Source organism: Eubalaena glacialis, chromosome 10 (assembly GCF_028564815.1).
Source record: "Eubalaena glacialis isolate mEubGla1 chromosome 10, mEubGla1.1.hap2.+ XY, whole genome shotgun sequence".
In the NCBI taxonomy this organism is placed as follows: domain Eukaryota; kingdom Metazoa; phylum Chordata; class Mammalia; order Artiodactyla; family Balaenidae; genus Eubalaena; species Eubalaena glacialis.
In genome coordinates, this window is record NC_083725.1 from 115,552,289 (window position 1) to 115,566,389 (window position 14,101).

A 14,101-nucleotide genomic window follows, 5' to 3' on the forward strand; every position below is an offset into this window, starting at 1 on the left:
CGCCCCGCCCCGCCCCGGCTCGGGCGGCGGGAGGGCCAGGAGCTGAGGCGCTCGAGCCCGCGGCGGCGGCGGGGAAGATGTGGTTCTTTGCCCGGGACCCGGTCCGGGATTTCCCGTTTGAGCTCAGCCCGGAACTCCCCGAGGGCGGCCCGCCCGGGCCCTGGGTCCTGCACCGCGGCCGCAAGAAGGTGAGAGCGGCCCCGCTCCGCAGGCCGCAGCCGACCTCGGTCTCGCCTAGTCAGCGCCGCCGGCTCCGCCGCGTTGCGCCCGCCTGACGTGGCTGCGGAGCCTCTAGGGCTACGGGCCGGGGGAGGGGGACGGGCAGTGCCGACGTGGCGGGCGGAAGGACCGAGGGACCGACAGGCGGACCCAACCAGGGTTACGTGGGCCCGACTCAGTTCCCAAGGGTTGACTTGGGGAGAGACCTGGCCGGCGGCCCTTCCTTTCCGGCACTGAACCAGCTCCGGGGACCATCTCGGAGGTGGAGTGGTCTGCCCGGGACCGGCCCACACCCCTGAGGCCGCTCCGCCCCCCCACAGGCCACAGGCAGCCCGGTGTCCATCTTCGTGTATGACGTGAAGCCCGGCGTCGAAGAGCAGACCCAGGTGGCCAAAGCTGCCTTCAAGCGCCTTAAAACTCTCCGGCACCCCAACATCCTGGCCTACATCGATGGGCTGGAGGTACCTACCTGCTGCTCAGTTTGCCCCATGTCTGCCCCTCACTTTTTTCCAATCTCCCACTCCTGTCTTCTGTCTTCCTGCCGGTTTCTAGCCCTTCTGCCCCAGCGCCCCCCAGATTTGACTTCCCCTTCTCCACCCCTCTCCCCATCATGTCTCTCATCTCGCCTTCCTCTCGCCCCATCCCTCCCTGATACCCCGTGTCCCCTTCAGACAGACAAATGCCTCCACATAGTGACAGAGGCTGTGACCCCGCTGGGAGCGTACCTCAAGGCGCGAGTGGAGGCTGGTGACCTGAAGGAGCTGGAGCTCTCCTGGGGGCTACACCAAATTGTGGTGAGGTGGGGGGCAGTGGTGATGAGAGCAAGGGTGGGGGGCTGCAGCTACCGGGCTGTGATGGCTCCTTCTGCCCCCAGAAAGCCCTCAGCTTCCTGGTCAATGACTGCAGCCTCATCCACAACAATGTCTGCATGGCCGCTGTGTTCGTGGACCGCGCTGGCGAGTGGAAGCTTGGGGGCCTGGACTACATGTATTCAGCCCAGGGCAATGGTGGGGGACCTCCCCGCAAGGGGATCCCCGAGCTTGAGCAGTATGATCCCCCGGAGTTGGCTGATGGCAGTGGCAGAGCGGTCAGAGAGAAGTGGTGGGTGACTGGGGGAGGATATGCCCCACCCTGCCCTATTCTGGAAGCCCCTGCAGCCTCAGGACCCCTAGACTAGCTGGCACTCCCCTGTCCCCTGCCACCTGGCTCGGGAGGAAACTAGGGTCCTCAGGGTGGGGCCCACTCCTTGCTCCCAGGATCCTCAGGGATGTAGGGCAGGATAAACACAGGCTTTGGGGTCAGGTGGTTCTGAATTTGAAAGTTGTGTGACCTGGGGTGGATGTCCTTGCTTTTCTGAGCCTCAGTTTCCTTATCTGTCAAATGGGGCTAATAAAGCCTGCTTCTCGGGGCTGATGGGAGGATTAGCTGAGGAACACCAGGGTTTGCCATGCAGTGAGTGCCTAGTGTCCAGGGTAGATTGGAGGCCTAGGCTGGCAGGTGGCAGGGCCTTGAGCAATTCTGGTCACTGCCTCAGGTCAGCTGACATGTGGCGCTTGGGCTGCCTCATCTGGGAAGTCTTCAATGGGCCCCTACCTCGTGCAGCTGCCCTGCGAAACCCTGGGAAGGTGAGTGTCTGACCCCACCCAGCCCCTCTTCACCAGCCAACCAGCCCCTGCCCTGACCCTGACGCTTCTCCCACAGATCCCCAAGTCACTGGTGCCCCATTACTGTGAGCTGGTCGGAGCCAACCCCAAGGTACGTCCCAACCCAGCCCGCTTCCTGCAGAACTGCCGGGCACCTGGTGGCTTCATGAACAACCGCTTTGTGGAGACCAACCTCTTCCTGGAAGAGATTCAGGTGAGTCCCCTGCCCCACCCTGGGCTCTGGCCCTACGTTCCTCACCCCTGTGCCCCCTCCCCACTTCCTAGGCTCCCTGATAATTAGACCCCAGGAGACAAGCACAGACTGTGGAGCTAGGCTGTCTGGGTTCAAACCCTGGTTCCAACTGTTATTTATGTGTGCCTTCTCTTGGCTGAAGTTCAGTCCTAATAACAGCACCTATTTCAAAGGAGCAGGGTGAGGAGTCAGTGAGTTTGAATTGCATAGTGTAGTTTCTGGCACATAGTGGGTGCTTAGTGACTGCTCCTGGCACTCTGTTAACTGGCCCTGGCCCTGATGTTGGGCTGTGGTGTGGGTAGCAGGGTGGGGAGGGAGAATCGGACCCAGATCCCTGCTCTCAAGGATCTAGCAGGGGGTAAATGGACCAGGTCCCCAGCCTTGGGGACTCTCACTGGGGAAAAGGGACAAAAAACCCATAAATGAGGAAAGCTGTGCTTCCTGGAATGTGGATAAGTGCCGGGAAGGAAAATAGTGAGGGTGGGGTGTTTAGGGAAGGGCTCTCTCAAGGGTGATGTTTGAGCTGTGACCTGAAGGGTGTGAAGGTGGGAGTCATGGGGATGGTAACTGGGGAAGAATGTTCCAGGCAGAGGGAACAGCAAATGGAAAGATGGTGAGGAGGGAGCCCTCGGCTTAACCTCATTGAACCTCAGTTTCCATATCTGCCTAATGAGAATAACTATAGTATCTGCTGACCCATAGCATTGTTGTAGGGAATGAAGGAGGGAGGCTCTGACCTGGACACCCGCTCTGACCTGGGCTTGTGTGGGGCACACAGAGAGGTGACTGAGAATCTGGAATGGGGGGGGAGTGACAGATACTTCCACAGACCTCGATGGTCTGTGGAATCTTGACTCAGATAGGGGCTGGGAGGCCTTCCGAGGATGGGAACCTGAGCTGAAGGAGAAGGTGCTGGAAACGCTGAGCCCTGTTGCCTCCTGGGCAGTGTAGGGGCAGCAAGAGCTCTGTTACGTGGAGTTTTTCTTCTCACATGGCTGGCTCTGCCGGGCTGCCCTTCTCCTTAATATGTGCCCCACAGGAAATAGGCTGTTTCTGGCAGGTCCCGACGAGAGCGTGGGAGGGCAGTGCCCAGCGGCCCCTCTTCCCATGATTGAGCGCAGCGGTGGAGAGAGCCCGGCCGTGACTCTCTCAGTGTGCGACCTTGGATGCGGTTTGGCCTCTCTCTGGGCCTTTGCTCCCCTGAACCCTGTCGTCAGAGCACCAAGCCTGCCTCCCATGCTAGACTGAGCTGCTCAAGGGCCAACCAGGTCCTCCCCAACCCCAGTTAGAGGTCACCTCTTCTGGCCCAGGCAGCAGCTCTGGCGGTGAGGGTACAGCAGAGCGCACAGGGACCTTGGAAGCATACAGGACAGGGTTGTAATCCACGCCCTACCATTCCTGCCTGCTGACCTTGAGCCTCAGCCTCCTCCTTTGTAAATGGGGGAACGACAGCACTTCTTCACAGCGTGTAGCACAGCAGAGGTGCCACACCACCGGGTCATACCCTTCTTGACGGCTTCTTAGCTGTGTAACTTGGGACAAGCTCCTTGCCCTCTCTGTGCCTCAGCTTGCTTGTTGGATTATTTCATCTGTGTAAAGGTTTTAGCACGTAACCTGCCTGGCGCGTAGTTTGTGCTCAGGAAATGTGAGTTGTGGGTATTACAGCCTCGGGGAGGTTAGGAGGACTGAAGGAGACCATTGAGCTGACAGCCCGGCCTGTTCGGGCCCAGTGGGAGGACGAGCTCTGGGGGTAAACTGCACCTCATCCCTGCCTTTCCACAGCCTGCCACGACCTCCACCCATGGAGCTGCAGGTGTGCCCAACCCAGCCAGGCCCAGGGTGGCGGAGTGAGCCCCTTGGCCTCACTAAGCCTGTTTCCTCGTCTGTGCCGTGGGGTTAATGGTACTCACACCTTGTGTTGTCCTGAGGAGCAGAGGCAACGCTGATAAAGGGCTTGATCCCCCTAGTGGCTGCTTTCACAGCAACAGGCCAGGTGGCAGTGACAATAATGACGGTCACTGACTGAGCGCCTCCAGTGTGCCGGGCAGCTTTCATGTGCGTTTTCTGGTTGAATCCTCTGCACAGTTCTGTGAGACAGTACAGTTACTACCCCATTTTACAGGTGGGGGAACTTACCTAAGGTCACATGGCTAATAAATGGGAGAGTTGGGATTTGAACCCAGCCCATCTGGCACCCCAAGCTTAAGTTTACTTTCTGGTTGGAGGTGACCCCCGTCCTTGCCCATGGCTGACGGGACCGTGACCAGGCTGATTTCCCGCTCCCTGCATCCTGTCCACGCTCCCCCAGATCAAAGAGCCAGCCGAGAAGCAAAAGTTCTTCCAAGAGCTGAGCAAGAGCCTAGACTCGTTCCCTGAGGATTTCTGCCGGCACAAGGTGCTGCCCCAGCTGTTGACCGCCTTCGAGTTTGGCAACGCGGGGGCTGTTGTCCTCACGCCCCTGTTCAAGGTGAGTGGGGCCTGGAGCCTCAGGAACTGTGGGCCCAGAGACTGGCTGAGTAGGTCTGAAGGGCAGAAGAGAGGCCAAGGGTGCGGCCAGCCTCGCGGGTGTCCTGGGAGGGGCAGCCTGGTCAGGGAGATCCAAGCCCACGTGAGGGGGAGCTCTTTTTTTTAATATATATACACTTTATTTATTTTTTATTTTATTTATTTATTTATTTTGGCTGCGTTGGGTCTTCGTTGATGGGCGCGGGCTTTCTCTAGTTGCGGTGAGCGGGGGCTACTCTTCGTTGCAGTGCGCGGGCTTCTCATCGCGGTGGCTTCTCTTGTTGTGGAGCATGGGCTCTAGGTGCACGGGCTTCAGTAGTTGTGGCTCGTGGGCTCTAGAGTGCAGGCTCAGTAGTTGTGGCGCATGGGCTTAGTTGCTCCGCGGCATGTGGGATCCTCCCGGACCAGGGCTCGAACCCGTGTCCCCTGTATTGGCAGGCGGATTCTTAACTGCTTCCCACCAGGGAGGTCCCGAGGAGGAGCTTTCACATCCAGTGGTTCAGCAAGCCAGGGCCACCTGACCAGCTGTCAGGGAGGTGGTGGGGACTTCTCGTCCCTGGGGAAGGGACACCCTGTGCCTCCAAAATTCTTTTTCCAGACACTCCTTCCTTCAGAGCCTATAGCCCTTCCTCCATTTCCTCAAGACAGCCTCCCCGGTCTGACCTGGGCACTCTGGTTCCCAGGGCCCAGGGGATCACCTGCTCACCACCTCACTTTCCTTCCTCCTTCCTGACCACTCGGCGCTCAGCCCTCTTGGCTTCTAGGGGCTGGATCCTCTCCCCCTCCTCAGACCCCAGCCCACTGTTACCGGGGCGCCTGCCATTCCCCGCTCGGTGGGGGAACCCTTTCTCCAAAGGAACTTGGCATGCGGGAAGTGGGGAAGACAGCAAGTAAATCTTGTGGAGCTGAGAACCCCCAGAAATTATAGGCAGAATTCTGTGTGCATGTGGTGTCTAGGTGCCTGATTATAGGGAAGGGCACAGAGCTTTTGTGAGCCTCCTAAGAGAGGCCTTGACTCAGAAGGGTTAAGGGCAGGGCTGACTGAGATGGAGTATGGGCAGAGGGGCTGCTGAGGATATACCTGCCCCACCCCACCGCCCTCACCGCGTTCCCACCCTGGGAAATCAGCAGGGAGCCTGAGGGAGTTAAATGAGCCCAGTGAAGTCATCTCACTCCTGTGGACGTAGCTGAGCCCCTCTTCCTGCTCCTTCTCTCAGGTGGGTAAGTTCCTCGGCGCTGAGGAGTATCAGCAGAAGATCATCCCTGTCGTGGTCAAGATGTTCTCATCGACTGACCGGGCCATGCGTATCCGCCTCCTACAACAGGTAGGGGCCATGGCACACCCTGCCTGCTTCCACCCCACCCAGACCCCACCCTGGCTGCAGAGGAGGCCCCCTCCTCACCTCCAGCCCCAGGCAGGTAGCTCAAGCCCCTGCGCCGGCTACACAGGGACCCCAGAAACCCCTCCCTGAAACATACACACCGGTGAGGAACCAGCGGGGCTGTGCTCTCAGGAAGTCAAGATAATCACAGGGCTCATTGGCAGCTTTGGGAATGACCCGCCCGCCCGGGCTGCAGGGCTTAAACGCCTCCCCCTGCGCCGCCCAATCTCCTGGCTCGGTCCCCTCTAGAGTCGGGATAACGTCTCTCTTGCCAACCCCAGGGCAGCTGGGAGCATCAGACAGGACTGATGGGATCGAGGGTGGGGGCCACCCGTGCTTCCAGGCATCATTCCCTCTCCAGTGCTCAACACACCAGCCTTCTTCACGGCGCTTCTCTGGACAGGGGTTGCACTCCTCTTCATAGACGAGGCGGTGGAGGCTCTCAGAGGGGGTGTGACCAGTTAGCCTGCCGAGCAGGACCAGAGGCCAGGCCCTCCAGCTCCCAGTCCCTGGCTCTTCTCAGCACCCTCCTGGCAGCCTCACCAGTCCACGTGGGCCTGAGGCCAGATGCGAGCTGGGGGCCTCAGGAGACTCCCCTGGCCAGCCAGTGCCTGCCGGGTGGAGAAACCATGCTAAGGCCGGTCCCATGTCCCTGGTGAGGGGTAAAAGGGCTGACTGCCTTCTCATGCCCCAACCCGGACCACAGATGGAGCAGTTCATCCAGTACCTTGATGAGCCAACAGTCAACACCCAGATCTTTCCCCACGTCATGCATGGCTTCCTGGACACCAACCCTGCCATCCGGGAGCAGACAGTCAAGGTGGGTGTAACCAGGCCCAGAGGGGCCACCCCTGGTTTTCTGAGGCTTAGAGGGGGCTCATCAGAGGACACACAGGCCTTGGTTTTGGCCTGTGGGTCGAGCAGGTTACAGGAGGGGCAAGCACTGTTCTGCATGTAGGTCCAGGCTGTGGGTACAGCTCGGCAGGTGGTGGGGGGAACAGGATGGGCATGACCAATAGTCCTCCGTTCAGCAGACACTTGCTGAGTGCCTCTTTGTGCCCGGCCCTGTGTCCCGTGCTGGGATGCAGTATGCACAGGCAGACCAAGCTCCCTGCCTTCTTGGAGCTTCTTTTCGAGGAGAGGGGGAGGGGGCTTGGCAGACAATAAACAGAATTAGAAAAAAATATATTACGTTAGAAAGCGATGGAGAGTGTGAAGAGAAGAGTTTGCAGTTCTAAAAACAGTGATCAGGGAAGACCTTGCAGAGGAGATGTCGTTTAAGGAAAAAAGGTGAAAATGGGTGAAGGAGGAGATTTGGAGGAAATACGTTGCCTGCAGAAGGAACAACATGTGCAAAGGTCCTGAGGCTGGCGTGTACCTGGAGTGTAGGAGTAGCAGCAAGAGGTTCAGCATGGCTGAAGGGGCATGATTGTGGGCAGTGGAGTCTGAGAGGTAATGGTGGGGCCAGGGCCTCGTAGGGCATGGCAGGGACCTGATGCATTCATGGGAGTGAGACAGGAACCCTGGGGGACTGAGCAGAGCACTGACCTGATCTGACCTGTTGCAAAACACTGTGTTGCTGTGTGGAGAACTAACTGTCAGGGCAAGGGTGGAAGCTGGGACACTGTTAGGGGCTATTACAGTGGCCCAGATGAGAGATGACAGCTCAGACCTGAGTGGTAGCAGCAGGTGGAGAGAAGGGGCAGCATTGTGAAGGTGGAGCTGACAGTATTTGGTGATGGGTAGATACGGAGTCAAGGATGGCTCCAAGGTTTCTGGCCTGAGCAACTGGAAGGTTCAGTTGCCATTTACTGAGAAGACTGGGAGGAACAGTTTTTTTGTTTTGTTTCATTTCGTTTTCTAAATATTTATTTATTTGACTGTGTCGGGTCTTAGTTGTAGCATGCGGGATCTTTCGTTGCGGCGCGTGGGCTTCTCTCTAGTTGTGGTGCACGGGCTCCAGAGTTCGCAGGCTCAGTAGTTGTGGCTTTCGGGCTTAGTTGCCCCGCGGCATGTGGGATCTTAGTTCTCCGACCAGTGATGGAACCCGCGTCCCCTGCATTGGAAGGCAAATTCTTAACCACTGGGCCACCAGGGAGGTCCCTGGGAGGAACAGTTTTGCGGGAGGAGGTCAGGCCCAGTCTTGGCGTGTCTGTTAGCCAGGTGGACATGCACTGGTTATGTGTGTGTGAGGTTCAGGGGAGAAGTCTGGGCTAGAGGTGCACATCTGGGCACGGTCAGCTAACAAGGGCATTCGAAGCCGTGAGATGGGTGAGCTCGCCTAGGCTGAGGTGTAAAAGAGACGAGGCTTGAGGAGTAGCTCTGGGGTGTCTGAACAGTAAGATCTCAGCAAAAGGAGACTGAGAAGCAGTAGATGAGGTCAGAGGAGAACCAGGAGAGGGCGGTGTCCTGGAAGAACAAGAGACCAAAATTGCGAGGAGGAGGGAGAATTCGGGGCTGTCAAAGCTGCTGAGGGGTCAGGTTCGGTGAGGATGGAGAATTGGCCTTTGGATTTAGCAACATGGAGATCATTGGTGACCTCAACCCAAGCTAATTGGTAGAGAGTGTATGTGGAGGTGTTTTTGTGAAAGTCTGAGTAGAGTGCACGCAACAGAGAGCTGACGGAGAGCGATGGGAGACAGGAGTGCAAAGCAATGGGGGTTGCCTTCCTCAGCATTCTGGGTAGGGGCCAGGACCAGGTTGGGGGTTGGTTGGGGAGGGCTTTGGCGGGTCTCCTCAGTGCCCAGGGCCACTGGTGGCCTCCAGAGTGTGCCCGCTCCGGCCCACACTTTCTGCCGTCTCCCGCCCTGCAGTCCATGCTGCTCCTGGCCCCGAAGCTGAACGAGACCAACCTCAACGTGGAGCTGATGAAGCACTTCGCGCGGCTGCAGGCTCAGGACGAACAGGGCCCCATCCGCTGCAACACCACCGTCTGCCTGGGCAAAATCGGCTCCTACCTCAGTGCCAGCGTGAGTGCCCTGCACAAGTGCCAGGAGCTCTGTCACCGTCACGGGACCACAGCCAGGTCTCCTTGTGTGGGGCCTGTCATCCTCCCAGAGACCTAGGCCCTGGGTGCGCCAGCCCAGTGTCTGAGGGTGGAGTGAGTTGCACCGGGTCACACCGCCAGTAGGTGGTGGGTCTGGGAACCAAACCCAGGCCTGCTTGCCCCCACGGCCTTGCATCCCCTCCCCTCAGCCAGGGCCTCTGAATGCAGACGCCTGCAGCTCTCAGGCCCTTAACGGGAATGAATGAATCGGTCCGCAGCGCAGGTGGGAAGGGAGGCACTGGCCTCAGCCCTGAGGCAGCTGCTGCTCTGGCCCCTGTCACTCTGAGGCAGCGTGAGCCCAGTGATTTGGGAGGAGAAGCCAAGATCTAGAGTTTTAAGTAAATTCTCCCCATTTGTTAGTGATTAACTCACATTTCTTAGACTCTGGAGGCCCCGTGGATGGCCTCTGTTCTGGGAAGTAAGGCCTGACAGTTCTGGGCCCCGTACTGACCCTATACTCAGGAACCCTCTTCCCGCCCCACCCCAGACCAGACACAGGGTCCTCACCTCCGCCTTTAGCCGGGCCACTAAGGACCCGTTTGCACCGTCCCGGGTCGCGGGTGTTTTGGGCTTCGCCGCCACCCACAACCTCTACTCGATGAATGATTGCGCCCACAAGATCCTGCCTGTGCTCTGCAGCCTCACCGTGGATCCTGAGAGATCCGTGCGGGACCAGGTGAGGCACAGCTGGGGCTGGGCCCTGGAGCTGGGGCTCTGGGGGATACCTGGGCCCTAGCTGGCCTGGCAGGCTCACGGGAACCTTGGAGGCCCCAGCTCTGCCCCTTGCTACCCCACAGGCCTTCAAGGCCATTCGAAGCTTCCTGTCCAAACTGGAGTCTGTGTCAGAGGACCCCACCCAGCTGGCCGAAGCGGGTGAGTGGCCCACACTCGTGTTCCCTGTGACTCTTGCCACATTCTTGACTGTCACCTGTCATGGCCCCCTTCTACCTCATTGGAGCATCCGAAAGCTGGAAGAACCCTAGAGGACAGACTGTACACCACTCCCCCACCCCCATCTCACAGTTGGGAGAACGCAGGCCTGGAGAAGGGGGACGCCCACTGCAGGTCGCTCTGTTTCAGTTATTGCCCTCCTACCACTCTCCCCATGGAAGCCTGAGGTGTCCATACCTGTCTCTCCTGTCACTGCCCAGAGAAGGACGTCCATGCAGCCTCCAGCCCTGGAATGGGAGGAGCCGCAGCCAGCTGGGCAGGCTGGGCCGTGACAGGGGTCTCCTCACTCACCTCTAAGCTGATCCGTGCACACCCCACGGCTGCCCCAGCCGAGACCAACGTTCCCCAGAGACCCGTGCCTGAGGGTGAGTGTCCCAGATTGGCTGTATCGGTGACTGAGAGGGCTTGGGGTTGCTGGCACCCAGGACCTGTTACTGATCGACTTCCCCCCGGGATGGTGATGGGGACATAGGAGACAGGGTACAGTCTAGTCCCCTCGTGAGCGTCCCCTCTACACACCCCCAGCAACCTCGGCCCTGTTCTGAGACCTTCCTGGGGCCCAGCGTGTGGCAACTCAGTGAGCCTCTGCTCCCCAGGACTTCCTGCCCCAGCCCCGACCCCTGTCCCTGCCACACCCACGACCTCAGGCCACTGGGAGACACAAGAGGAGAGCAAGGACGCAGAAGAGGATGGCACTGCTGCCGACAGATGGGATGATGAAGACTGGGGCAGCTTGGAGGTGAGTGGGGCTGAGGAGGCCTACCCGGGGGACCCCAGCTTCAAGGTCACAGGCTGCCATTCAAGGAACTCGTGGGCTTGGCTGGAGTCAGACCTGTCCTCATCTGCACAGCATCCTGGGCAAGTAGGTGTCATGGAGCAGCCCTTGTGGGCTAGAGCTGACAGCCGAGCCCCCGCTCAACTCCAGAGGCCAGGCTGCTGGTGGGTGGGTCAGCCCGCTGATCCTCCTCCCTCTCCTCCACTCCCCATCCCTCCTATACCTGTTCTAGGGCCCACCCCGCCCTGTGATCAGCAAGCAGAGGTCACTCCCAGGCCTGCAGCCAACCAGTCCTCCCTGGGGCTGGGCTCAGTATGGGCTGAGGTTGGAGTAGGGCTGTTCTGAAGGGAATGGGGGCAGAGCTCTGGGTGAGACCCCTGAGGCCACAGGCAGGGGTGTGGAACTCTAGATCTCATTCCCCAGCTTCATAGAGGAGTGATGACAGGCCAGGTTCAGTGTGTCCACTTTACTGATGGGAGACAGGGCCTAAGGAGAAAACGAGATGGAAGGCAAAAGAAGAAAGGGTGGAGCCCATGGCTGGGCAGGGGCTAGGGGGCTTCCTTGCCCTTTTGGGTGGAGTACAGGGGGCCCTATGGTCATGCTCTCCTCCCCACACTGCAGCAGGAGGCCGAATCTGTGTTGGCCCAGCAGGACAACTGGAGTACTGGGGGCCAAGCCAGCTGGGCTGCGCAGGTGAGCTGGGTGGGACAGGGTGCGTGTATGTGGGGGGTGGGGCCCTGCCCCTCCCCTCCCCTCCCCTCCCTCCCTCCCTTTCTCTGGCACTATCTCCTCCTTCTCTTTGCAGACCAGCAACCCTGGTCACAAATCCCAGGAGTCAGACTGGAGCAGCTGGGAAGCCGAGGATGCATGGGAGCAGGGCTGGCAGGAGCCAAGCCCCCCGGAGCCACCCCCTGAGGGCACACGGCTGGCCAGCGAGTATAACTGGGGTGGACCGGAGCCTAGTGACAAAGGCGACCCCTTTGCTGCCCTGTCAGTACGTCGGGAGGCTGGTGCCCAGGTACTCGGCACCTGTCCAGTGGGAGGGTGCAGACCTGGGGTGGACCTCAACTGAGAGTAGGCCTCCACTCCAGCCCACACTTCCCTTTTCAGCCGAGGCGGGACTCGTGGGGTGATGACAACTGGGAGGGCCTGGAGGCCGAGAGCCGTAAGTGCTTCCCCTGGGCTGGCTGGCTGATGGGCTAGGGCTACCCTCCTCTGGGGCAGGCATGGGCTGGGAAGCTGAGGCTCAGGTTGTCCTGACGCCGTCGGCCCTCCTCCCCTTCTTGTTCCCAGGACAGGCCAAGGCGGAGCTAGCCCGGAAGAAGCGCGAGGAGCGTAGGCGGGAGATGGAGGCGAAACGCGCTGAGAAAAAGACAGCCAAGGGCCCCATGAAGCTGGGAACCCGGAAGCTGGACTGAACCGCGGGTGTGGGCGCTTCCCAGCCTCGGAGAGCAGGCCCCGCAGATGTATTTATTGTACAAACCATGGGAGCCCGGCCGGCCTGGCCAGGCACATCTCACATATACATAATCAGAGCCACAATAAATTCTATTTCGCACCCCCTGTGCTGGGCTCAGTCTAGCCCCTCTAAGGAGGCTGGGGTCTGGTGCCGCCCTTCGGAGACCACGCCCACCACGTACATGAATATCAATTTACTTCGAAAACCCATTGTAAAGAGGCACGATCTGATTTATCAGTTTCTGGGAAACGCCCTCTGGAAGGAAGGCCGGCAGCGCCAGAGAGACCCAATATCTGCCTATGAACCGGGTGGAGCTGGTATGGGCACCCTTGGAACGTGGGGCTCGGGGAAGGGGTCTGCGGGCCCCGAAGGGTCCCTGGGTCCGAGCCCCAAGTCAGGGCACAAGCGAGAGGCGGAGCTCGCCCCAAGTGTCGGGCAGAAACTCCTCGGTGATTGCCGAGGTCCAGACCGAGGGTGGTGTCAGCGGCGGCGCTGGGGCACGCAAGCTCCATGCGGGCGGCTGCGCGCGAAGCCAGCTTTGCAGACGCAGCGGAAGGAACCGCTCGTGTTCACGCAGCGCTCGCTCTTGCATAGTAGCCCGCGCTGGTTCAGCTCTCGGCACTCGTCGATGTCTGGGTGTGGGGGTTAACAGGTGCGTACTTCGCGACGGCGCGGGAGCCGCGCGGCGCTCTTGGCTTCCGGTCCAGGCAGGGTTCCGCAGGGCCCCGCCCCGCCCGCCTGCCGCCAGCCTCTTGCCCCGCCCCTCCACTGCCCCGCCCCTCGGCCCTGCTCACCGATGCAGCGCGCGCGGGAGGCGTCTAGCTGGAAGCCACCAGGACACTCGCACACTGCGCCGCCCGGCCGAGGCACACAGCGGCCGCTCACGCAGCGGCACTCGTCTGAATCCTCCTCCGAGCTGTCCTCTTCTGCGCCGGGAGAATGCAGACGTCAACACCGCTCCCAGCGATGGCTGCGGACCCCGCCTCTGTCCCTCCCTTTACACTCACCTCGCGGGGGCTTTCCCAGCAGCAGGGGACTCGCGTCCCAGAAGGAATTGCTCTCACTCTGCGACGTCGGGCACTGGGACCCTGAGAGGGCAGGGGGCGGTCAGCCGTCTGCGGCGTCGATTCACCCCGGCTCCCGCCCCAAACTCCCTCCCGGGCAACCCCTCCCGGGCCGGCTCACCGGCGCCGCGCGGCGGGCACGGGCGGCACTGGGCTCCCCAACCTCGGCCCTGGCGACAGCAGCAGTCGTCGAAGGTGAGGGCGGGCCCGGCCAGGGGGCCCGCACACATGCCGTCCTCTCCGCGCTGGCTCCAGCACACGTCCCGCCGCTCCGGGGCACGCTCTGCGGAGGGGGACCCGGCGTCAGGGAGGAGCGCCCTTCCCCGCTCCAACCCACCCTCGGGGGAACCGCGGCCCCGGGTCTCCAGGCGGCGGACAGGGCTCTGGAGAGCCCAAGATGACCCTTGCCCTCACCGGCCGGGCTCTCCGGGAGCTGACAGTCGCGGCCGGAGGGCCCGGGCACCCAGGGCGGGCGGCACTCGCAGCGGTAGGAGCCCGGCAGGTTGACGCAGCGGCCAGGGCGGCAGGCTGCGGGGTCCTGGCACTCGTCCACGTCTACGGGCAGCGAGGGGATGATGGGTGGGTAGGGGAGGAAGTCACAGCTCGGCTCGGCCCGGCCAGCCTCCCTCCTGTTTCCCCAGCCGGCAGACCCGGGCCTCACCCATCTCCTCTGGGCTCAGACACTGGCGCTGCGCCGGGCTGTACTCGGCCGGGGGCGTGCAGGCGCAGCGGTAGCCACCGCGCGTGTTCTCACACACTCCGTTCCGGCAATTAGACTCGTCCAAGCACTCGTCCACGTCTGAG

General features: G+C 60.8%; 2 protein-coding genes across 6 annotated transcripts in view; one reads left to right on the plus strand and one right to left on the minus strand.

The window, feature by feature from the left end:
• On the plus strand, positions 1-12,332 carry SCYL1 (SCY1 like pseudokinase 1). 4 transcript variants are annotated; one of them, XM_061202045.1, is made up of 19 exons: positions 1-188; positions 540-680; positions 891-1,013; positions 1,094-1,320; positions 1,754-1,844; positions 1,921-2,076; positions 4,424-4,582; positions 5,838-5,945; positions 6,709-6,822; positions 8,816-8,971; positions 9,536-9,724; positions 9,846-9,921; positions 10,200-10,364; positions 10,596-10,738; positions 11,007-11,098; positions 11,396-11,467; positions 11,580-11,792; positions 11,866-11,939; positions 12,068-12,332. In XM_061202045.1, the coding sequence occupies exons 1-19, from the start codon at positions 78-80 to the stop codon at positions 12,190-12,192; spliced, it is 2,535 nt and encodes an 844-aa protein (XP_061058028.1). In that variant the 5' UTR covers positions 1-77; the 3' UTR covers positions 12,193-12,332. The 4 variants fall into 4 exon arrangements, with proteins under 4 accessions (XP_061058028.1, XP_061058024.1, XP_061058027.1 ...); XM_061202041.1 differs by lacking the exon at positions 11,007-11,098 and having other exon boundaries at positions 11,885-11,939; XM_061202044.1 differs by lacking the exon at positions 11,007-11,098 and having other exon boundaries at positions 11,580-11,768; positions 11,885-11,939.
• LTBP3 (latent transforming growth factor beta binding protein 3) overlaps positions 12,184-14,101 on the minus strand; it is a 17,841-nt gene continuing 15,923 nt past the window's right edge. Inside the window, exons 23-28 of one of the 2 annotated variants that reach the window (XM_061202027.1) lie at positions 13,959-14,096; positions 13,712-13,852; positions 13,419-13,580; positions 13,241-13,321; positions 13,028-13,159; positions 12,184-12,865 (exon numbers count right to left, since the gene is read on the minus strand). In XM_061202027.1, the coding sequence (XP_061058010.1) occupies positions 12,714-12,865; positions 13,028-13,159; positions 13,241-13,321; positions 13,419-13,580; positions 13,712-13,852; positions 13,959-14,096 (806 nt within the window). In that variant the 3' untranslated portion in view covers positions 12,184-12,713. The remainder of the gene's footprint in view (positions 12,866-13,027; positions 13,160-13,240; positions 13,322-13,418; positions 13,581-13,711; positions 13,853-13,958; positions 14,097-14,101) is intronic. The other variant, XM_061202029.1, reaches the window with a different exon arrangement.